The 25,679-nt window shown below is 31.5% G+C and overlaps 2 protein-coding genes across 3 annotated transcripts in view; one reads left to right on the top strand and one right to left on the bottom strand.

The window, feature by feature from the left end:
* Positions 1 to 209: 209 nt before the first annotated feature.
* Positions 210 to 4,715, bottom strand: LOC130449115 (uncharacterized). The gene is made up of 3 exons (XM_056786800.1): positions 4,557 to 4,715; positions 3,933 to 4,468; positions 210 to 972 (listed from the first exon to the last, which is right to left on the bottom strand). The coding sequence occupies exons 2-3, from the start codon at positions 4,323 to 4,325 to the stop codon at positions 235 to 237; spliced, it is 1,131 nt and encodes a 376-aa protein (XP_056642778.1). The 5' UTR covers positions 4,326 to 4,468; positions 4,557 to 4,715; the 3' UTR covers positions 210 to 234.
* LOC130449113 (uncharacterized) overlaps positions 4,689 to 25,679 on the top strand; it is a 101,499-nt gene continuing 80,508 nt past the window's right edge. The window contains exon 1 of one of the 2 annotated variants that reach the window (XM_056786798.1): positions 4,689 to 4,900. The gene's annotated coding sequence lies outside the window, so the exon portion shown is untranslated. The remainder of the gene's footprint in view (positions 4,901 to 25,679) is intronic. The other variant, XM_056786797.1, reaches the window with a different exon arrangement.

Raw genomic sequence — 25,679 nt, 5'->3', positions numbered from 1 at the left:
AATGTAACTTTTCATAGTTAGTTCGCTGTTTTGTTGTTATTTTAATTTCATAACTATTAATTATGGAAAATATATTTGTTTAAAATTGATATTTTCTCTATTCTTATTAAGACAAACCTTTAATGACCTTGCGATGCCAAGCGAGTACCGATGGTATAAAAATTAGCGCGCATAACAGAAGATTAAGGAGGACTTTATAATACAGAATATTATTTACATTTTTTTTTATTATTTTCATTCCATTCCAGGAACTCTATACAAAAATTCACCATCGACATCATAAAAACAATCATTCAACTTATATACACATCCAGCTTTTTTCAGTCCTTTAGGTATAACTATTTGTTCTGGATACTTCAAATGTAAATAATCTCTCTTAACATTTGTTGATACTGATGATCCTCTACTAGAATGGAACTTATTCTCAGCAATTTGCTTTAGATCATCCTTATACAATGTACTAGGTACTTCTTCATTTTGATTTTTATCTTTAAAAATTAATATTTCTTCTTCAGTTAAATTCAATCCTTTATTCGCTTTATATTCAAGATCAGACTGTAATTGGGATAGGGTTATCAAGTTTTTATGTTTAACCTTACATTTATCTGTAACTAAATATGTATCTGTGGACATATTTCCAGTGGATTTTGAAGTCACTTTTAAATCTATTTCAATTGATTCGTTATTTGTAGTTTCGCATTTATTTTTGTTTTTATTGCTTATTAGTTTTTGATAACTAGTAATAATTTCTGAAAAGTCTGACTTAACTTCTGGTAGATTAATAACTTCTTTTTTCTTATCGATGTATGGAGCTTGTATTTTTCTAGTTGTGAATTTTTTCAGATGTTCAGCTAATTCTGTAGGTAATAATTTGAACTTCCCATTCTTAAAAGCTTCCCAATTTTGTTCCACAACAGCATCATGTCTTTTTATCTTCAAATCAGATTTTGTAAATTTTGCTTTGATAACTTTCTGAAATAAAAGTCGGATTAGTTAACAAGTTCATTAAAATACTCCCCAGCAATATTAATGCAAAATTTTTATTTCTTAAAAAATATTACAATGAATTTGAGCAAAACCTACTATATGGAAGTGAAATTAAAATTTGACAATAAAATCTTGATTTCAACCACTGTTATAGAATAAAAAAAGATTTAACATCTTTTTCCTCTGGCATCAATCACAGCTTGACAGCGTGCTTTGAATCCCATTCATGATTTCATTTTCTTCTAGAGCATTCTATAATTCAATTATTCTTAGAGGCAGAAATGTAAATTTTAGAGCAAATATAATAATGCTCATAAGCACTTGTAATACATCTCAAACAACACAAATTGGTTGAGATCCTGTCTATTAGCTAGCCATACCACTGCTCGGATTTTCATGTTAACATAATTTTGGACAATTCTACAGATATGTGGTTGAGCATCGTCAAGTATAAAGAGAAAAATTTTTCCTATAAATAGAGCTGAACTACCTGTGATGTCAACAATATACCTGTGAGCAATACTCTGATCTTTTTTAACGAACATCATGTGTGTGTGGCCATTCATAGTAAGCCACACCACTCAATTACTGATCACCATACATACTCCTTGGTTGTATATGCAGCATTGTCCAAACCTTTCATGCTTTCTTTATACTGGGACAAGTCTCTGACAATATCTCAAAGCTCTAAAAATGGCCAATTATGCCAAAAAGGAATCTTTATGTGACTTGTACTTGTTATCAGCGTTTTCAATGCAACACTTGAAGCTTGGGAGGCCCATGGTAATTACAAATTATATATTTAAAAATCTTTTAGCTGTTTTCTTCTCTCTATAATCTTTTTACTATATCTCTCCATTTGTTCCTGTTCTCTGTTCTTTCTCTCTACCCAGTTATTCCCTCTCTTCTCAAATATGATATTACTAATTCTTTCTTCCTCTATTTTGCTCTCTTCGTAATTCTGTTTGCATTTATACTGCACACATGTCCCAATCACCTGACTCTTTGGGCTTTGACTCAAATCTATACAGTACAGTCGGCCTAATCATTATTTTGTGTGATATAATGAGATTATTGCTGTACTATACTCTACAAGGCTAATTAATTTAGGGGAAAATTAGGATTCATTTTAAAATTTTCTCGAAACTCGGAGCTAAGTTGTTTTCTTGTACAAAATAATTTTAACCTTTGACCCAGTGCTTATAAAATTAAAGTAGATGCCAATGTGGGGTCTCTTAAGAAACCCATAAAAAATATATAGAAGGATATGAAATAAAAGGCCAATTTGAATATAAAACGTACATACCATTGAAACTTTTGAGAAAATTTACACAGCTACAAAATTAAAAACTTATATTAAAAAAAAGGGAAACTTAAGTGACTAACATAATATTCGTCTAAAATCTAACAAATGATTGCCTATTCTAAAGTATTACATCACTAAATAAGTCGTGTAACTAACACACAGATGGCGCTGCCGTTGTCAATTCCATGAATGAATATTCTGAATCCATCCAATCATATCCATGAATATTCTCTTAACAGTTTGTCAGCCTTATCAACTGTGCCCATGGTTTTGTTATAATCTAAAATATTTTATGGCTCATTTTTAGTTTCAGGGCAAATTTTGTCTTTATCATGTTGCATAGAAAGTAGATAAACCATTCTGTTTTTTTAATGAATGTATAAAACAATTGTTAGGTCTTTGGTAAATGCAAACATTGATAATTCTAGAGGCATGGAAGTTACACTAATCTGCGAAGGTGTATCAGGCTTATTTTGGTAAAGTATTCCCAAAAGTAATGTTTTGTTAACAATTTGCAAGAGGGATGCTTGTAAAAAAATTGTCTGTTGTTATACCGCACCAGCTGCTAGGGTATGGTTTAACCAAATCTGATACAATATGATACCCCTGATTTCTTTTTGCTTTTCCATTCGAAAACTTCCCAGTGTACACACACATCAATTGTAACAGTTTCATATGGTTGAATAGACTTCTTGCATTTATCAATGAATATATCTCAAATTTCCCTTTAATACCAATAATTTGTCATTCTTCCTTCTCTCTTCTCGCCTAGATTTGTTGTGGAATCGTAAAAAGCCATTTACTCAAATCTGTCTCTAGACATGGCTATAAAAAGCAACTAATATATGGGCCTGTTTGTTGTGGACTACATTTCTCGGGGTGGTAATTTTGTACATCTTGTTGTGCCAGCTTTGATAAGAATGCCTATAAAACTATCTACATCTCGACAGGTAACCCCTCTTTTTGTTTGGATTTTTTTCATTCCAGTTATTGTAATATCTAAACGCTTCTTCATTTTGTGAGACCTGAACATGCGCTTACAATATTCTTTCTTTGTCATTTTACATGGGCAAGTGGTAAGTAAAAATGAACCATTCTAGCAGAATCTACTAAAAACACCTTATTTCTAGTATCAAATATGGCACCTCTTAATAGAAGTCCCAGTTCTCAGTGGGACCCCACTAACCTTTAACTGTGTAATGTCACGATACTCTTCTAATGACTGTGCAACTCACAGTCACACATCATAAGTTTTGTAATTTCAAGCATATAGCTAGAGGCAAAGTAGACAGTTGTATTTTGTTTCAAAAATATTGCACTGGGGTCCTTCGAGAACCCCCATCAGCATTCAAAGATTAAATGAAATTTGTTGTCTAGTATATTTACTATGTACTTCATAATTAAAAAATAAATAAGAAAAATAGAATAAAAAAAAACTACAGTTACAGTTACAAATACAAAAAGGGTATTTTATAAAACCATTCCCTCCATCTTTTTAAATTTATGAATTACAACATCAAAAAGTATTTATAAGTATCCATCAGTTTTTTGAAAATAATATTTCATTTAAAATCCAAATATTGTTGGTACCCAAATTAATTTTTTTGCTAGGGAGTTTATTTATACATCAATTTAGTACCTTGACAACATCGGGTAGTGCCGGAAAACTATCGGACAATTTTTCCACTGTCCATTCTTCGGGATCCATACTATGAAGAAATCTCATTTGTTCCTTGTCACTCCATGTAAGAAAATTTGGATATTTATCTTTGAAGTATTTATTTTTCACTATTAAATATTTAATTCGTTCCTGTTTTCTAGCTAATTCATCGATGTGCTGTTTATAACTTTTATGTGAATCCATAAAATCTGCTTCTAGATCATCTAAGTCAATATCCTGTAAGTCCTCTTTCTCGTGAGTGATCACTGCTGCTCTTTTACGGATTCCTGGATCGGTTTTAACTGTTCCTGAATAACGTCTACACATAGCTAAAACTATTGAGCAAACTTGTTTAGTTTTTAATGAAATCATTTTTCTATTGTTACATTAATAATAATGCTGTATTTAAAAATGGTATTATTTCTTCTTCTTTACTTATATCCACTATTTTGGCCTCCATCTTGACAGTTAATAGCCATTTCCAAATTTAAATCTTTACTACTATAAAAACCAATCTGAAAGTGCAGCAGAAAACTTACAATTTGTTACGAATCATAATAATTTATTGTTAAGAAAATACAGCTTAACATGAAAATGTCTTACCTACTATAGAACTTTACATTAAATCTGATATTTGATGACTCACCGCACCTTTATTTGATTATTCATTGGTAGACTTTTTGTTTATTCCCTCTCTTCGTCATTGATAATTTTAAACCAGCTGTCAGGCACAACACAGCTCAAAATACTTGATAGTGGAATGTGAAGGGTAGTGGTGCGCGTTGTTTTTATTACACAGCTGCCTTGCGCCGTTTGTTTTCGGAACAATATTTTTTATTTACTAGAAATCTTAATATTCTTTTATTGCAAGTACGATTGATTGGTGAATATAGTTAGTGTTATTGCAGACCAAAGAAACAATTATTACAATAATAACAACAAAACAGGTACGTTAATATATTTGTATTAGAAGGGTTGTTTAATAAAACTAACCTATAAATAAAAGTTGAAAGTACATATTTTAGTTACCATAAAAATATTTCGTAAATAGATCATCAACTCATCGAAATTTTAATTGTATAATTCGAATTAAAACAAGTTTATAGGGCGTTCCGGTAATTGGAGCTCACACACCCTCTTATTTTAGGGCATCCTGTCATTATATTTATATTTGTTCAATGGAGAATAAAAATTCCGCACATGTATAAGTGTAAAAGTAACAATTGTTGATATATTAACTCCTGACGTCACGTAGCAATAATACATTAATTGACTTTCAACACCTTGATCTAGATCCCAAAAAGGAAATATATATTATTTAAGAAAGTTTCTTCCGATTATTTTTTGTAGTATCTCAGAATATCAGTTTAAAATAGTAACATAGTGGCTTGTTTGCTCCTTTTTGTTTTTTTATAACAAAATATGTAAATGTGCTAAAATCACTTCTATTGATAACCTTGTATAAACTAAACTTTGACTATAAAGAATGAAGTTACAAGCAAAAAATATGATATGATACATTTTCAAAAACTTCTTTTCATTGATAACATTATTTTCTTTGCCCATATTTTCTTGTACTGAAAAATGATTTTTTTCATTTAACTTATAAACAACAGATGAATATGAGAACTTGCAAGAAAATATCACTACATGATGTGTCTACTGTTGTAACTCCTATCACATAATATTACTGGCAAAAGGACAATGGATAGGCTAAGAACTATCAAGCATATCTCTGTATGTTAACAATTAGAAACTAAGCTATTGGTAATATTATTGTTTAATTATGTTAGATCAAATTTGGATCATAATTTTATAATAATATAATGATAATTTTCATCAATCTGTAATGTAAACCATTTGCTTATAAAATGTGTTAAAAGATGAAATGTTGACTGATTTATTCATATCAAGCAACAACTTATTAGATGGTTGCCCAAAGAATTTGATAAGAGTTTTCATTTAACAGCCTGTGTGTAAAATCCATTTAAAAGTTTTTTCTATTTTTTTCTGTCAGAAGCAGTTTGATTTATATTTTCCAAACTCTCTTTGCCAGCTTCTATCCACTTTCTACTGGGTCTCCTTCTCCTGTGCTCCCTTCCGCTCTCTAGTACATACTGACTCATCTTAGGTCTGTAATTTTAACAATATTTCTAGATGCCTTCACCGGCCCCAGACAATTTCTGATTTCCCATATCATTACCTATGCTCACTCTTTTCCAACAGTTCCTGTTCTGCTGCATTCATCCTTTCTGTTGATATCGCCTTCTCTTCTATTGAAATTCTTCTTCTACAAAATTTACATTCATGCAATATAGTAGGTTGGTTTACCATTCTGTATAGTGTAAGCTTAAGAAGAAAATTTTAATGGTATTTGCAGTTGAACATTTTATATCAATCTTGATACAAATGCTACAAAAGAAACATCAGTTTATTTTCTTAACAGTTCCACTATCAAATAAATCAGCTGAAAAAAAAATAATGACTTGGGAAAAGAATAGTGAAATTTGTGTTTGCAAGTATTAAGCTTAACTGGATGTCATATTGAATAAAGATTATCCTATATCAAAACACCAATATTAAAAAGCAAGAAGTGTACCTCTAATCGGCACAATCCGACATTTGCAGTTATTAATGTTTATACGAGGTTGTTGCAGAGTTGTGACGGTTGTTGTGAATGTTCACTTACGAGGAAAATTTTAAGTTGTTTATTTGGTGGATCTTAACAAAAAGTTCAATAAAAAAGTAATAATGTGTGAGATTTATAGTTATAAAAATTATAAATAAGAATGTTGCAAATACCAAATAGAGAGGAATTCTAATTTCCGAATTAATAACTACATAATACATACCTTTATAAAATTTATACAGGTTGTCCAAAATTTGCAGAGTTCTTACAACAGTGAAATACGGGTTACGTGAACAAATGATAACAAAAATATTTTAAATTGTCCCTAATTGAAATTGACCTGTGTGAAGTTATCCAGGGATTACTAACACGAATATCTTTTCACAAAATAAAATGAATATTTGCAAAAAAAAGGGAAATACAGGAGAAACATGATGACATTATAATAGGCTACATGATTTTACTACCAAAAATTGGAGATTAAATGTATAAAAAATTTCACGATTTCACCCCAAATACCCTAAGAATAAAAAAAATTATTTAACTATTACATAGTTCACTTCATTAAAAAAGAATCAACAAAAAATTGTGATTGAAGTATTATTTATAACGTCAAAAAATTCATAAACTTTACGTTTGACCCCATAATTTTTCCAAATTTCATTCAGTTATTGCAATGGACACTCCATAAGGAATCCATTAACAACAAATTGTGAAGAGGGTATTTTTTATAACGTCAAAAAAAATTCCGCGCTGACACACCGTTCGTTTTTAATTTGAAGCCCCAAATGTTTTCAAATTTTCTTTAACTTTCCATCCTATGTTATATTTAAGTGTTTAAAAGCATCACTGACTAGCCGTGTCAGCATTTAGGCTGAAATACGAGTTTTTTGTAATCGATACGTTCGTTGACCGTTTTTATATCTACTGTTTAGTTTTTCGTTTATGTGTATGTTTTGCTAACGACAAGAATGACGCTCTGTTCTTGTTTAAAGAGGTCTAAAAAGTGTATCGTATTTTCACTAGAGTCAGTCGGTTATTTGCTTGTCTTCTAAACGTTCGAGTTACGAGTTTTAATTAAAGTATTCAGTTTTCACGAGTTTATTATTTACTTCACCTGATCCACTTAAAAATTTTACAACATGTTATAGGTTATCTTCTACAATCCTATCCACACGGGATAGTACGAAGTTCCAAATACAAGAAATTTTTTTGGCGGTTTAAAAAATACTTGTATACATCACAATTTTTAGTTGTTTTTTATTAAGTGAACTTTGTAATAGTTAGATAATTTTTGCTATTTTTTCGTTCAGAATCGTGAAATATGTACAAAAACACACGTTTAAAACTTTTTCCTCCACTTCACATCTTCAATTTTTGGTAGTAAAATAATGTACCCGATTATAATGGTATTAGCTGTTTATTTTGTAAAAAAAATGAGAATTCCGTGGATAACTTCACGTGGGCTTAAAATTAACAGATTTTCAAAGATTTTGTAAAATATTCAATTTGATGTTGGGTTTTATCGATTTCTTAAAGATGTTTTATATTTTAATTTGCAAATCTAAATGTAAAATAAATACGCAGCCTGATATAAAGTCTTAACAAATATTTATGAGAAAACTCTCCACGAGGATGTATAAAAGGCACATTTTTATATAACTCTTCTAATTTTGCAGCGATATTTTCCGTGACAACTAAGTTTATTACAATTTTCAACAAAGAGTATTTATAGTTGTTTGTCATTTTCAAGGATATTACTTGGAGCTTAATTCAGACCTCCAGAACATTTAGAATTAGAATATGCTACATGTTCTAAAAAAAATAGTAGCTTCTTTTTTAATTTCAATATTCTGAACAGTAAAAATTATACAGGTAGTACAAGAGTTTTGCAGTTTATATTTGAACGAATTTCTCGAATTTCCGTAACAATTTCTTGCCCACCCAAAAAAATTCACTAGGCAATCCTGATTTAGGTTCCTCGTTAAAAGAAATGAAAATGTTTGCATTTCCGGATTTCCATTAAAGATCAATCAGAACTTATCATTATTTTTCCACGTATGTCACTTTTCCATCGTTCCTTTTTACCTCCATTAATATAATCTTAGTTATTAAAATGTATTAGACCTGTTTCCAACGTTGATGTCTAAAAATATTAGTACCAATTTCACCTCTAGATGGTCATAGGAACAAAAATATTACACATTAACATTTAATATTCACATATAAACAAAATTAATTGAATTACTCACATAATTTCATCTTTCGGACAATGATATAGAGATGTTTGTCCCTTCTCTGATAGAACATCCATCAACAAAGCACATTCGTGGCATTCTATTGCAGTAGCAAACTTAAAACACTGAGTGGATGATTAATTTAACTTCGGCAGGTAAAGACAATTGTACTTTTCTCTACGGCTCTACGTGGCAGACAACCGGTTTACGCATGTTTATTCGAGCGATCTAAAAAGAGTATCATCCGATATCCAAGTGAGATGGGCACAACAAAGGGAGAAGCGTAGAGTGACTTTTCTTGTCTTTTTGATATTCGGTGATCAAAATTATGATTAAATGCTGATTCAATAAACTCAATTGACAATAAAACTTGGATTGTAAGATAAGGAAAACATTAAATGAAATTCTCTTCTCTTTAATATTATAACAATCAGCCTTACAAAAACAGAAAACCGAGGAAACGTAATCTGTCAACTATTTTGACAATACAAATGTTAGATTAAGGTTACGTTTCATAACATTCATTACATACTGTGTAATACTATGTATCTCTAGTAAGCTTGCTGAAAAAGTATCGATATATCGGTATATCGATATTTTTAATTCATGTATCGAAATCTCGATACGTAATTATGTCTTATTTACGTTGCATATATGTGTGTACTTGTCCGTTATTTTTCGAGTGATTTCGGTACTTCAATAACTTGAATCTCGTGACTTGTTTACTTTTCGGAATTTCACGTCGTGAATCATGTCGCCGTCCAGAATGTTTTATTGAAAGACCAATAGAGATTATGTTACTTGTAATTTGTGTGGAAAAATTATAAAACTAGTGGCAATACAACAAATTTAGCACCACATTTATGAAACAAGTATCACAATGTATTTTCACCGTTTAAAAATCCTGGTGGTAAGTCAATCTTGGATTCCGAACTTAAAATAAAAAAATCCACATTGAAACAACAACGAAGACTTCGGATCTTGTTCACCTATCTTTTCAATTTCAGATAGTTTATCTAACATTTCTCATGAGGCCAAAATTAAAAATTGAATTAAAAATTTGTCTACGTCTACAACCAACCACGAAAATTATAATATAAGTATAACTTAACTAAATAAGTGCTAAGTCAGTTTCAGTAATGAGTCATGTGAGGTTTCCAAAAAGTATTGATATAGGTATCGAGATTTTTCCTTTGAGATATCGATGCTAATATTGATATTTCCGACATTCCAAATCTCTAGTCTTGTACCATAGCACATCAATATAAAAAAAGCAAAACGCATCATTTCAATGAAGTTCCTAAATTAATAATAAATTCTCATACAAGATAGAAAGCTGAAAGAAATTGTTGTCCGAAACAATTAAATAAAGCTTTAGACCAGCGTTACTAAAATTGTGCTCTGCTAAGCTCCTGGTAGGGCTCCACCGGCAGTCATAATAAAATAATGATTGAATTTAAGAACACTGAAAGGTTAATAGAACCATTTGTGGTAGATATATGACGACAAATCTGCAAGTTATCTTTCTCCAGTGCTACTACTTCCCTTGAGGAAGACTTAGATGATTTGACAACCGCCCCGGTAAAGGAATGCCTGCGGATATAGTGTTTGTTTTTGGTAAACAACGAAAAATAATTTTGTCGAGATAAGTCCACTGCACTCTCGATGTACTATGCAGAAATTTTGGTAACTACGACTCCATACTGAGTGCAACAGTTAAACTCTGACATCAAGAGGTTTTAAACAAAAATAGATTTTCTAAATCTTTTTACATAGACCTAGAGCCAGTGACCAATTTCAGGTGGCCATTCCAAAAATCACGAAACTTTCTATAGTAAATCCTCTATACCTACTGAAAATGAAAAGCCACTTCTGGCAGTCCTGTGTAGATGGAGTAGACTATCCTAAAATTTTAAGGAGGGTAAGAAATAAGATTTATTTTAGTTAAAGTATCAGTCATAAAATTACTTTCGGCAGTATTTTGTTTTCATGGAATTTGTGCCAGAGCATTTACATCTTCCCTAATTGTTGACAGAACGCTATAAATATGTATGAAAAAAATCCATTTTTGTCATTTCATGAGTCTTCAAATTTTAACAGCTTAAATAAAATAAATAAAAATTAATAATATACTATACCAGACCGAAATTCCATCACCAACAGTCTGCCAGAGCGAGTGTAAGTAAGACAGTAATATGAAAACCTGCAGGTTAAAGTGAGAGCGCTTATTGGACATCTTTGAACTTGATTAGACGTAGATTTAAAATGATACATAGGTATTATGTCTGGCTATTAAATAACAAGACTGGTTACGAAAAAGGATTTCATTATAAAAAATATTCTATATTCGAATGCTCCCCTTCAATATACTCTCCTCCCCTCGCCACACACCTTTCCATACGGTTTTTCCATTGATCGAAGCAGTGCTGGAAATCTTCCTTGGATATGGCCTTTAGGAGCTCTGCCGTTTTTTGCTTTTCCGCTTCCATTGACTCAAATCGGGTCCCTTTCAAAGCAGATCTTTTTCCAACCTTTCTAATTTCATTATGTATCATTTTGAGTTGATAGAAGCGGAAAAGCTTAAAACGGCAGAGCTCCTAAAGGCACTCACCAAAGAAGACTTCCAGCACTGCTTCGATCAATGGCAAAAACGTATGGAAAGGTGTGTGGCGAGGGGAGGGGAGTATGTTGAAGGGAAGCATTCGAATGTAGAATAATTTTTATAATAAAACCCTTTTTCGTAACTAGTCTCGTTCTTTAATAGCCAGACCTCGTATGTATCATTTTAAATCTACGTCTAATCAAGTTCAAAGATGTCCAATAAGCTCTATCACTCTAATCCGCAGATTTCCATATTACTGTCTTACTTGCACTCACACGGACACTTTTTTAGCCCTGGCAGACTGTTGGTGATGGAATTTCGGTCTGGCATTGTATATTATTAATTGTTTATTAATTTTATTTTTGCCGTTAAAACTTTAAGACTAATGAAATGACAAAAATGGATTTTGTTTCATAAATATTTATAGCGTTCTGTCAACAAATAGGAAATATGTTAACAATTAGGGAAGATGTAAATGCTCTGGCAAAAAGTCCATGAAGACAAAATACTGCCGAAAGTAATTTTATGACTGATACTTTAACTAAAATAAATCTTATTTCTTACCCTCCTTAAAATTTTAGGATAGTCTACTCCAGCCACACAGGACTGCCAGAAGTGGTTTTTCATTTTCAGTAGGTATAGAGGATTTACTGTAGAAAGTTTCGTGACTTTTGGAATGATCACCTGAAATTGGTCACTTGCTATTCCTCTAATAACTAAGTAATATATTTAATGAACTTAGTCTTAGTGACACATTTCAAAATGGAACATTTGTTGGCTGGTGATATGCCATTGTGTTTTTATTTTTATCCCTGAAGAGCAGATTACACAAATTGAAGTCACGTTTTCTGAACCTTTTTCTATTCAATTTTCAGTAGCCCCAAAAACATGTCAAACCTATGAATAATATTCAGAAAATAAGAAGTTCCTGTAACATCAAAAACTTGCTATAGAGGTTTTGAATGTTTTACTGTTGTTTTCAACAACAGGATAATAAATTTATACGGCGATAAACTCTTGATGTAGGAAGAAATGTTTAATACCTTCCATTAAATGGACTTTACAATTCTTTCCCCTTGAACTTTCAACTTTTTTTGTATAATTACGAATACACATACAACCGGGTTTACCTCATGGAAATAGGAAATAGGAAAAAATAGTAGGGAACACGCATAAGCTGTAAGCGTGTGCGAGTGGAGCTCACAGTGCATTGAGGAGTATCAACGCCTCCCTTTTATCGATGACAGATTTGTACTCATGAAGATATAAAATCATAACAATAGTAATAGATTTACTGCGAATAAATATACTATTGAACATTTATAAAATTTATTTCATTTCTATCGATAGATCAAAACATGTTTTATATTCAATATAAAGGGTGTTTAAAAAAAGGCGATTCCGTCTCTAGAATAGATAGAAAATTGAAAAATATTTGGGGTTTGCTCAGTAAAAAAATTTCGTAACGCCATCCGTATTGAAGAAAAAGGGCGTTGAAGAAAGAAATATTAATAAATAACAGTTATTGAATTGCATCTGATAATATCCTGAAATATTCCACTAAAATCGCTGTCATTAGCGTACCATTTGGGAAAATTGAAATATTTTAATGACCTTTAATCTACAATACAAGTACCTTACATCTAATAATTCACAAGACTCGAATTGAATTTAAAAATCGAGAAAGATTAATTTTCAGGGTTCCTTTACAATTATCACCAATATTTTAGACATTTTCATTAAACTGAAATAAATGTAAGCGTGTTCACAAAATACTTTTTCCAAATCTAGTTTTACATCTCACTTTTTAATACCAGTAAATGCGATAATCAATAAGAATTGTACCATGTTGTACCTCGCGTGTTTCCTCATTATTTAGTGGATTATATATTTTTCAGATGTACTTACCAATTTTATCGATTATATTATAAAAAACGTATTAAATGTCATTCTTATGTAACACAAGTTATTGATATAATAAGCCAACATAATCGAAAGCATGCTTTCGATTAGGTGCTGTATCACTTCTTGAGGTATGCGGCGTTTTAGAATGTCCCAGACATGCTGGATAGGATTCATATCTGGACTTCTTGGTGGCCAGTCCAGGGTGTGAATTCCTATTTCGTTTAAATAATTCAAAACATCTGCCACAACGTGTGGTCTAGCATTATCATGCATTCAACGAAAATAATCACCAATAAATGGCCCACACGGAACGACGTTGTTTTTAAAAAATGTCAATTATGATATGTTATGATAGAGGTGACCGCCGAGATTATCATCAGTAAATGAATTTAAAAAAAATAGAAGCCCGTTTTTTGCGTTGTTGGCGGCGGCTCGAGTAGGTGGAAAATGAGTAAGCGCTAAAAAATCACGCGCGCGATAAAAAATGATTATACTTCAGCGAGTTTTCATCGTATCTTGGTGATTTTTTTTCAATTTCGAGTAGCTCAAACAGACATTTTGAATGTAAACATCAAAAATATATTTCCATTAAGCCGAATACTAAAAATTTTCATCTCAAATATACGCCGATTTTCTTCAATTTTTTTCGGGATTTTTCCGGCCTGCAAAACTTACACCGCTCTTATTTGAGGTTTAATCCCCAAAGATTTCATGCGCGCCTGTTATGCGGTTTTCCAGCTAATTTTTTCGTTCGGGAAAATCGGCTGGCATATTCATATCCGACCTGTGCTGACCTTAAGAAGTGGCGTTTGGTGATGTACTAAGTTGGGGCCGCCAGTTTACAAGCTGAAATGGCGCGCATCTTATCGACCCTGTTTTTTGTAGCCAGCTCCCCGACTAATTGCTGTGGATCATTCACAGAACCTAAAAACATGTAAAGAAAATCTGAAATCAGTTGACTAAGCTACTCAAGATTTTATACGTAGGACAATAATTTATAGTTTATATAATGAGAACAGGGTTGCGACATTAGAAGTAATACAGCAAAAGATAGCAGATTATCCAGAATACAATTATACCAGTTTAAAAACATTGCGTAAGTTTTGTCAGCGTGTGGTTTTAAACACAAAAAACTTGATAAACGGATGGCGATAACCGAATCGTCAAAGATTGTTCAATGGCGACAAGATTATTTGCGTCTGATAAAAGACTACCGAAGTTCTAATAGACACATAATTTATCTAGGTGAACCATGGTTTGACTGTTACGATGTAGTAAATTTAGGTTGAGTTTAAAATAGTAAAAACTGCTGTTTGAATGAACCAAATTCTAAAGGGAAACGTATTATAATAGTACACGCTAGAAGCAAAGACGGTTTCGTGTCTAATGCTTTATTAACATCTGCTAAAAAAATAAAAACTGTGCAGCTGATTATCATGAAAATATGACAGCAGAATTATTTGAAAAATGGTTTAATGAATGCATCCTACCACTCATGGTAACTCCTGAAGATACCAAATAGTACTAGTAATAAAGCTCAAATTTTGGCATTCATGCCTGAAAAAAATATTCCTATTTCTGTTAGCGATCGTAAAAAAAGCCTAACAAACAAAGAATTGCTTACCTAAAGGTCTAAAGGTAGAAAAAATTTATTATATTGACAAGCTGTGCAGTGTTATACTCTTCTCAGACTACCACCTTGCTATTACATATTTAACCTTATAGAGTTAATATAGGCAAACGTAAAATAAGAATTACGAAAATGTAATCAGTCTCCAGAATTGAGTAAAGAGGTTGTAGGATTCATAAAGAAAGTTCTAGCAGCAGACAACCAAGAGCTTTGGAAAAACTGTGTTGAACATGTTATTAAAGAAGAAGATGAGAATGTGTTATCACCCTCTTTACAACCCTTCATATTTCAATCAAATGATGACTAGTTCAAACGATTCTGATTAGCATTATTATTTATAAAGATACTTTGGAATTGAAATGTTTTTTTTCTTTTGTTTTATTTGGAAAGAACTTATTTTCCTTTATTGTTTTTGCTTTGAAATTTCGTTTTCCAGGAAAAAAAAACGAATGAGGTACAAAAAGAGCTCAATTCACATCTGGTACCCTGCTTAAACCAAACTCCCTTACAGTCAGGTATATTTTTCTCGTCTATTTACGTTTTATAATTTAATATTTATTTGTAGCAAGTTAACGAAGTATAATAACGATTCTTTTCTAAGTTCCAAGTAGGACTACAATTAAGTGCATCTGTCTAAATAACGGCGTATAATGCCGTGCAGTTTATAATGATTAATGATAAATTATAATAAAGAGTTTTTGTAATCTGCAATTGATATTGGAAGAACAACTGCAAACATAGGAAATCTTTAACTTAATTATTTATTTCATTAGTAACGTCAAACTACCAATAATTTATGAATATGAAAAATAATATTGATAATACAATTATTTTGGGACATTATTCCATATTTTTGTAAAAAAGTTTTCTCGCTTCATACTCAATTTGTATGAAATGTTGTGACTCCATAATTTCTCTATCTCTAATCAAGTTTCGGCTCCGGTATATTGTGTGAAATTTTATTTGCAACTTCCATCTCATCTTTGACACTCTCCGCTACATAACTTTCCCTAATAGATTTCTTATCCGTCATGTCCTTTGAGAGCTAAGACATCAACTCCAGTGTTCGCTGTTAAAGTGGGTAACGTTCTTCTAATGGAGTATACAGTATACAAATTTCAGAAATTTAGCAATCGACTATTTCTCGAAAACCTAGCTTAAGCACTGTGACATGTAGGATCTTATTTCAATGTAATGTCGATTTAATTTAAAATAACAAACCTTCTCACCGTCACTTTTAGTCACTAAATTCAGGTGCCATTCCATTTTTAAATCAGGAGTAGTAACAATTAGAAATTCAGTCCTCAATTTAACATTATCCATTTTCATTGCTTAGAGTTTCCAGTACAACCTTCATTATTAAATAAATATCTTTCCTTTTAAACAAATGAGATTTTATTGGTTTACATCGGTAATTTTTTCTTTTTTGATCCAGAATACTTAGAAATACTTATATTTTTTTCTATGAGAAGGGTGGACTTCAGCAAGGAATATTTACGCCATATGCTTGATGGAGACTTTGATACAGTAGATTTTTCGTGAAAGCACGCCAAAAAACGGTTTCCGAAACTGCAATTACAGTGTTTGATGGGAACCAATTCTCGAAATATTGGTACATTTCTTCATACCTCTTTATCAATTTTTCTGTTAGTAGCGATAGACAAGCATTATTTGCTGATTCTTCTATACCCATTCGTTATACAAATAAAAATTTAAGTTTATCTCAGGTATTTATAAGAAACTGTCAGCTTGATGTTCATAAAATAACAATGTTCTAGATATTTCTTTGAACTTGGAGAGCATTACAAGATTCTGCCTTATAGCGTCAAAATGGAAGTCTTTAATTCAGGAGAACGGGGTGGCCATGCAAAGGGACCTCCCCGACCAATCCACCTTTTAGGAAAAATGTTATTAAGATGATTTTTCACATCATTTAGGAAGTGTGAAGGGGCCCAATCGTGCATTAACCACATGTCTCTGCGAATATTTAGGGAAATTCTATTTACCGCTGACCATTAAGGTTATTATCAAAAAAAAAATTGACCGACCCAATTATTACCCACTATTCCTCCCCACACATTAACCCAAAATCGATTTTGAATCAATAAAACCGTCACGTATGAAACTAGTTTCATCAGTAAATAATACTTCTCCCAACAAATGTATTATCAACTCGGTGTTTATCTAGAAACCAACGAGCGTAGGCCAGTCTTGCTGGATAATCCTCTACTTCCATGGCATACATTTTCTGGAAGTGGAAGGGTTAGAGAAGTTTTTCCTGGACTATCCAATGAGTAGGTGTCGTTGATATGTTCAATTGTAGTGACATTTTGAGTACAATATTTGTGGAATCAGCATCAACTGCATCTAATTTATTTTGCCTTAAAGCTGCTGTTCATGGTGACTTTCGTTTTCTTTTTTTGGTAGGACACTTCTAAAAAATAGACTAACCAGTTTCCCGTAAGATGGGATCAACCCTAACAAAAGCTCTACAGTCGAGCATAATTCTGCCCGGAAAGCGTTTAGTATACAACCTGCTGACTTCTGAAGGGTTACCAGATATACATAAAATGCATGTCGGCATATTCACTAAAGTTAAATTCTACCATATTAAAACTTTAATACAATGTGATAATTATTGATGACAGGTTTTGAAAAGATTGACACCAAACTACCATGAACAAATTAAGTCGCTTGCAATTTTTAATTGAATATCACGAAGTAGCTTATTTGTTAGTAGCCTACTAGATGCAAAATAATTATTAATCTTTTTCAAAGGTTTTTCCTTATGCCAGTAATATGATCTTCGATAGTATGTAGTACAAATGTTTATTTATTTATTGATAAGTTCTCCAAGAAATGTTGGATTGTGTTTTAATACCTCCTGTAAGTATTTTCAATAAATAATTATCTACAATTTATGATAATTTTCTCAAGAATTTCTCTATGGCGAATAGTTTCCTAGGCATGTACAACGATCTAAATATGTACATATCTACTTTTCTTAAAAATCGATTGAAAAATTCATTTTTGCTATCTTTAGATCATACAGGTTGTACCTGTAAAAGTTGTGGATTGTTAACCATTGGGCATGAGCCGCCCCTGGCCTTCAGATAGTGGAGTATAATTATTTATTCCTTCATACACACTACATCTACATACGTAATTATCTATTCAAAATTCATAATGTTCGAAAGTATAATTTTGACTATATAGACTATAACCCATAAATGAGGGGTCGTATGAGAATTTTTTTTATGTCACAGTATTATTTTCACGTCATATACTCATCATCTCGTCATTAAGTTCCGGAACACAATATTCCAATTACATTGATGCAAATACAAGAACAAATTCTGAGGGAAGGAGAAAAATCTTCTATACTTCATTAGATGGGAGTGTATTTACTAGTCTCGAACTTAATTGCCAACCCTTTCGACTAGTAAAGGTTACAGCCCTTATAGTAAATTAACTATTATATTGGTAGAGCAACGCCTATTGACTGTCTTCTTATTTTATTATCATTGTTCATATGAATGTTATCAATCCATTGTCCTGAGTTGGTTATTTGTGTCTTTTCGATAATCCTATTCGATTATATTCATTTTATATGCGAGTTTATTAATGTAATCATGTGTTTATTTTCTTATTATAAATATTTGACACCTTTCACAAGATGGCTGTTAGATATAAATAAAACTTAAGGTCACAACAATTATGTAATTGTAATTTATCATATTTTGTATGCAATATGTCATAGGTGGGGAACCTGCGGTCTCCGCGGGGTTCTTGTGCGGCCCTTTGCCACCTAGTACAAAATGGTAGAATTCGTTTCAAACAACTATTATACATCAACGCCATGACAGTTGCGCTAAAAATTCCGCCAAAGACAGTCATCTTGTAAGATGACGTCAGAATAATAGTCTGAAAAAGGATCCTAACACGCATGAGTGAGGCTCTGGACCACAGACCATCCGTTTCAGACTTGACACTCGATGTTAATTTTTTAAACAATTTTTAGCCCCCCAAGTTGCAATAAGAATGAACTAAACGAAAAAAAGCCGGCTTATCTATGTGTGTGTTTTTTCTTATTTCTTATTTTTTTCTTTTTTTATTTAGAAGGAATATTGGGAATTAAGAAATTGTAGAATTTTCAGTTAAGTGATAAATCATTTATTCGGAGATTTCAGAAATCAATTATGCTTTTTTCAGAGTATTGCCGAAATGTTTTTATATCCAAATAAATAATTTTTCACTTTAATGAAAATTCCACAATGTTTATGTAATTTACATATATAAAAGAAACGAATAATGTTCTATGTAATATTTATTTGGAAATACATTAAAATTACAAAATATGTCATACAGAGCAGCCACATGCTAGAAGACGATATTGCTTCCCTGTTGCGATCTTCAGCAAACTGTAGTTAACAGTGCGTGCTTATAACAGTTACACGGTTTTATCGTATTTCTAGAACGTATACACTTTGTTAAAGATATTATTTGATATTCGTTACTAGTCTGAAACGGATCCTAACACGCATGAGCGAAGCTCTGTCCCACAGACCATCCGTTTCAGACTTGGACACTCAATGTTAATTTTTTAAACAGTTTTTAGCGCCCCCAAGTTGCAATAAGAGTGAACTAAACGAAAAAATCCGGCTTATGTGTGTGTGTGTGTTTTTTCTCTTATTTTTTTCTTTTTTTATTTAGAAGGAATATTGGGAATGAAAAAATTGTAGAATTTTCAGGTAAGTGAAAAATTATTTATCAGAGATTTCAGAATTTCAGAAATCAATTATGCTTTTTTCAGAGTATTGCCGAAATGTTGGTTTTATATCCAAATAAATAATTTCACACTTTACTGAAAATTCCACATTGTTTATGTAATTTACATATCTAAAAGAAACGAATAATGTTCTATGTAATATTTATTTGAAAATAAAGTTAAATTACAAAATATTATTTACAAAATTTGTCATACAGAACAGCCACATGCTAGCAGACGATATGTTTACATCGATATTGATTGGTTGCATCATCGATTACACAGAGCCATTTATTAGTCAGCTGATTTTCTTTGCAAAAAAAATTTAAAGTAGCGCTAGCAGCGCCAACTACCTTGTCTAAGAAGTAAACCAATTTTAGTGTCACACCTTGCTTTGGCTTCTCTGACTCGCATCTCTCAACGCTTCCCTGTTGCAATCTTCAGCAAACTGTAGTTAACAGTGCGTGCTTATAACAGTTACACGGTTTTATTGTATTTCTAGAAAGTATACACTTTGTTAAAGATATTATTTAATATTCGTTTTTTTATCCATCATGTCAAATAGCAAGAGAAGAAAATTAGGTGATGAAAACAGAACATTTAATGTAGAATAGGAGTTAGATTTTTTCTTTACTGCTGAGAAAGATTAAATTATGTGTTTTAAGTAGGTACTTTAAAAAAAGCGAATGCAAATAAACACTACTTAACTCATAAAGAACATAAATATTTCGCTTTAGAAGGTGAATCACGAAAAGCTGCACTTCAAAAGTTGAAAAATAAGAAGCATAATCAGCAGGAATCTTTTAGTGCCTTTTTAAATCAAAATTCCATTGCAGTTACTGTTACATATAAAATAGCACATATACTTGGAAAAAGGGGTAAACCATTTAGTGACATTGTTGAAGCAGTGAGTATGTTAGATCCAAGAAATGTCGCCAAATACAAACAATTACTTCTTTCCAGAAGAACTGTAACAGATCGACAGCACGAATTAGCGCAAAATGTAATAGAGCAACTTCATACAATTATACAAAATGAAGATGTTTATTTTTCAATTGCTTCAGATGAAAGCACTGATAAAACAGATTCGACACAAGTTTTATATTTTATTCATGCTATAACTAAAGATTTTCAATATTACGAAGAACCACTTGCGTTGGGTACACTAACTGGAAGAACTCGCGGAGCTGATATTTTCGAAAATTTTAAAGAAGTATGTAATAAATTACAATTGAATGTCAGTAATTTAGTCAGTGTCTGCACCGATGGCGCACCTTCCATGAGAGGCAAAAAAGAAGGATTCGTTGCTTTGTTAAAAAAGGAAAACTCAAACTTGAAAAAATTGATATCATTTCACTGCATTTTGCATCAGCAAAATCTTTGCGCAAAATCTACCATTTTGCAAGACACTCTGGATAGAACCATTGCCATTGTCAACTATATTCGCGTAAATGCAATGCGTCATCGTGAATTTCGGCAGATGCTCTCTTTAGATGAGGAAACGTATAGTGTTGACCTACCATACTACTGCAAGGATCGCTGGCTATCAACAGGTCAGGTTTTGATAAAAGTTTTGTCTTTACGGCGACAAATTTTTATCAAAAACAAGGAAAACATTGTGATCTATCAGATGAAGTATTTCTCAGAAACCTTGCATTTTTGTCTGATATGATGACAAAACAAAACAATTTAAATATTTGCCTGCAAGATGAAACGAGGTATATTTATGAAATGTGGCCAAAGATCCAAGGGTTTAGAAAAAATTTATCATTTTTCGAAACATTGCTTTGTCAATCGGAAATATCTGCACAACACTTCCCGGAGATAGCTAAAATGTTAAATGAGCAGAACTGTGAAAATAAAGAGTATACTAATAGATTTTCTGATTTTGACGAGCACACTCCTGCTATGAAACTGGCATTTGAACCACATTTAATAGATATATCCGAGGCTCCTGCAGAACTACATATGGAGTTAATTGACTTAGGGGAAGATAGTATCACCAAATCCCTTTTTAACGCTAAAAAGGATCCCATAGAGATCTGGAAAAATGCTGTTGAATATCCATGCCTTCGAGAATATGCTCGCCGTTCACTTTCCTGCTTCGGAAGTATCTACTGTTGTGAGACAACATTTTCTCTCATGTCAAAAATAAAAACAAAAACAAAGCTGTGTGTTACGAAGCTTGATCCAAATATACAATTACTGTCAAACAAAAAACAAAGCCAAATAAGTGACTAACTTAGTGAATAAAAAAATATCTTTTATAATTTTTTTATATATCATTTTATATATATATATATATATATATATATATATATATATTATATTTAGAATTTTGTAATATTATATTTTATTTTTTCTATATAATGCAATAAATTGTTAAATCTATAGAAAAACTATAATAATTTCATAAAAGTCACTTTCTTAGGTCAATCAGCTTATGCGGGCTCTTTTATTGCTGCCTAATTTAAGTGTGGCCTCTAATGGTAAAAAGGTTCCCCACCTCTGCAATATGTCATTATAAGTATAATAATATTATATATTTCTAAATTGTAAATTATTTGATTTGTATGTTGTAGGTTACAGCAAAATAACATAAATTTAGCTCTATGCATAAAATTGTATTGTGTTCTGTCAATTTATTAGTTAACTATTAGACCCCTAGATGGCGTCAATTTGGCCAAAATAACTAACTTTGTCCAGAACTCAAAATAAAAGTTATATTTGCTAAGGACATTGTGCCGAAATTATCGTTTAGAAACATTAACAAACTAGATGGAACGTCCGATAGCCTGTCAAATTTCGAGAACACTTTTCTAGTATTGCGCATGAACATGACCGTTTTTAAAGGGCTTTTGATGAAGTTGGATGTAATCCATAATATTTAACCAAACTTTGGGTTTCGCCGTATATCCTGCTAAAAAGCAAATTTCTAGTACCGGCTTTATTTAGTCTTTCTATTTCTGTATAATAATTACAGTAAATTAAAATATTCAACTATTTGGTCGATGATGCTGTTCCCAAAATAGCATTTTATCATAATGATACGCCTAAGTACAAAATAATATTATCAAATCTACGAAGAGGTTCTAAAATATTAAATAAATTTATTATAATTACTGTAAAATATAGTTTTCATGTTTGGGATTGGTTGATTTGAAAATGTACTCGTATTATAGCGTAATTTTCATGTCAAAGGTCTAGATTCAGCATTGTAAAAAATAAAGCAACATATAAACAATACTACGAGGTCTGACTATTAAATAACGAGGCTGGTTACGAAAAATAGTTTCATAGTCCTATCCATTTCACTGGATTTTTTCCCAGTTCATATTTTAGGTATTATAATATTTCTATTTTTTCTTTGCTTTCGAAGTGAATGAATAATTACTTTCTGAATACACTGATTACCCCACCACTACACAAACACTCATGGGGGTTGACATAAACAAAACCGCTTTTGGAGATCAAGTCTAAAAATTTACCCCGAATTAATTATCATAAGATATTATTTGAAACTTTTGAAATAACGCCTTATTTTTGTTTCTTGAACAAACTTGTTATTAGAATGACTAATATTTTAGGAGAAAATGCTACTCATGGTGCAATATCTATGATTGATCGTCATCGTCGTTTTATACCTCACTTAAAGTGATAACTGCCAGAGGCACGTGAGTCACAGGCAGCATTTAGTAAAGTAGTAAATGCCGTCAACAAGATTCGAAACAATTCTTTAAATTTCAGTTTATTTGACAAAACATAACGCAGTCCTTCCTCGATTATTTTCGCACACCGAAGTACGCTGGCTCACAAATGGCTCTTGCTTTTCCAAATTTGCAGCTATTTTTAAAATTGCGTTTTATTCTATCTATTGCTTGAATGATTAGACAAGATAATGAAATCAATTTTTATGTGAAAAGTCAATATGACTATGCCGCTAAATATCATTTTAAAGAGAAAGTTATCGCTAAAATAGAATTCGATTAAGATGCCAAAGAAAAATATTTAAAAAATGACATGGAAACGTTGGAAAAGCGCATAACTGGTTATGTCACTCTTCAAAGATACTATCTCAATAAATAACATGATATTTAACTAAAAGGAAAATAAACAAATGCAAAAAATTTTGTGTAAATTCTAGAAGATGCTGTCTCTTCAGATTTATCATTTTATTTTATTTCAAACACCTTTTATTGTATAAATAAGTGACTCACAATTCTTAGTAATTTTACGAAAGTTATCTACTAAGAAACGTGTTACTTGGAAACAACTATGTATAGTAATATATAATATTTTTGAAATATATGGGAACTATCGAAAATGAAACAAGAAAAGTTTCATTTATTTAATAATTTTGTCCGCATTGACAAGTAAATACGACAGTTATTCCTCTCGGTTTTTCTAAAATAAGCGTTTTCATTAACTTTTCATTCATCTGAAAAATGGTATAAAATCGTGTTTTTTGCCAAGCTGTGAAAATACCACGACTAAAACACCTGATAAAGTTTGCAAACAATTCGAATATACTACAACAAAAATGGTTTAAAAGTGTTGGTCGTTTTGACGATCCTTCGAGATTTCAATGTAAGTGAGATTCAAATTCAACTTATTTCAATATTTTATAGTAATAAGGTTTGAAACGCTCTTAATTTTAAACATGATTATGTAATAATGTATAGTTCTTCCAATATCAATTGCAGAAGACAATTATGCGAGGAACAATCAATATTTCGTAAATACGCACAGCACTCATACCAAATTAAGAAATGAAAAATAATGTTCACTCGTATAAAATTCGGAAAACATCTAACAAACCGGCAGTCCATATGGACTCATCATCTCCACTGTTTACCAATGAAAACATCGAATCGTAAACATAAATAAATGCATTTCTATTGGCCGAAGCCGTATATATATACGCAATTTCTTCGAAATATTCCTACTAAAAACTCTGCAATAAGCATCGGCATGGCTTGGTGAGGTTAATTTAAATCATAAAGGTATGAATTTAATAAGCGTATGTACACAATTTCTTCAAAATATTCCTGTGATAAGCAGTGGTGTCGCTTGGTGAGATTCATTAAATTCATAAATAAAAATATGGCGTTATTTAGATCATGGGCGAATAAATGAAATTGCACAGTATAGTGAGAATACGTAAGAATTTAATAATAAAGATTTAGATATACAAACACAGCAAGTTATTTGAAATATATTCGAATGTTTAAAAAAGGAATATATTCAGCAATCTGATAATGCAATAATAATAAGAATTGCTGAATTAAGTAGAGTAAATAAGATTTCCATTTATCTAGTAGTCACGAAAGGGTTTGCTGTGGATCATTCCCAGAATCGAAAAACATGTAAAGAAAAACTGAAATCAGTTGACTCAAAACTACTCAAGATTTTATATGTAGGACATTTATAGTTTATATATGGAAAACAGCAAAAGGTAGCAAATTATCCAGAGCACAATTATACCAGTTTAGAAACATTGCATCAAGTTTTGTCAGCATGTGGTTTTAAACATAAAAAACTGAATAAAAGGATAGTAATAACCGAATCGTCAAGGGGATAAGATTATTCGCGTCAGAGAAAAGACTACCGAAGTTCTAATAAACACATAATTTATTTAGATGAAACATGGTTTGACAGTTACGATGTAGTAAATTTTGGTTGGATTAACAATAGTAAAAATTGCTGTTCGAATGGGCCATGTGCTAAAGGGAAATGCACTATAATAGTACGCGATGGAAGCAAAGACGGTTTCGTGCCTAATTCTGCATTAATATCTGCTAAAAAAAAGTTGATTATAATGAATATATGACAGCAGAATTATATGAAAAGTGGTTTAATAAACAGCTTTTACTTAACATTTCACCACAGTCAGTGATCGTTATAGACCATGCATCCTTCCACATGTGGCAACTCTTTAAGATACCGAATAGTAGT

The sequence above is a fragment of the Diorhabda sublineata genome, chromosome 9 (assembly GCF_026230105.1).
Source record: "Diorhabda sublineata isolate icDioSubl1.1 chromosome 9, icDioSubl1.1, whole genome shotgun sequence".
Classification (NCBI taxonomy): domain Eukaryota; kingdom Metazoa; phylum Arthropoda; class Insecta; order Coleoptera; family Chrysomelidae; genus Diorhabda; species Diorhabda sublineata.
Note: the sequence above shows the minus strand (reverse complement) of the source record. Positions and strands in the feature narration are given on the sequence as shown.

Excerpts from the sequence above, each read along its gene's own strand:
- LOC130449115 (XM_056786800.1), bottom strand. The coding sequence starts at position 4,325 with ATGATTTCATTAAAAACTAAACAAGTTTGCTCAATAGTTTTAGCTATG. Across the intron at positions 973-3,932 it reads CACTACCCGATGTTGTCAAG|AAAGTTATCAAAGCAAAATT; the intron begins GTACTAAATTGA and ends CTTTTATTTCAG.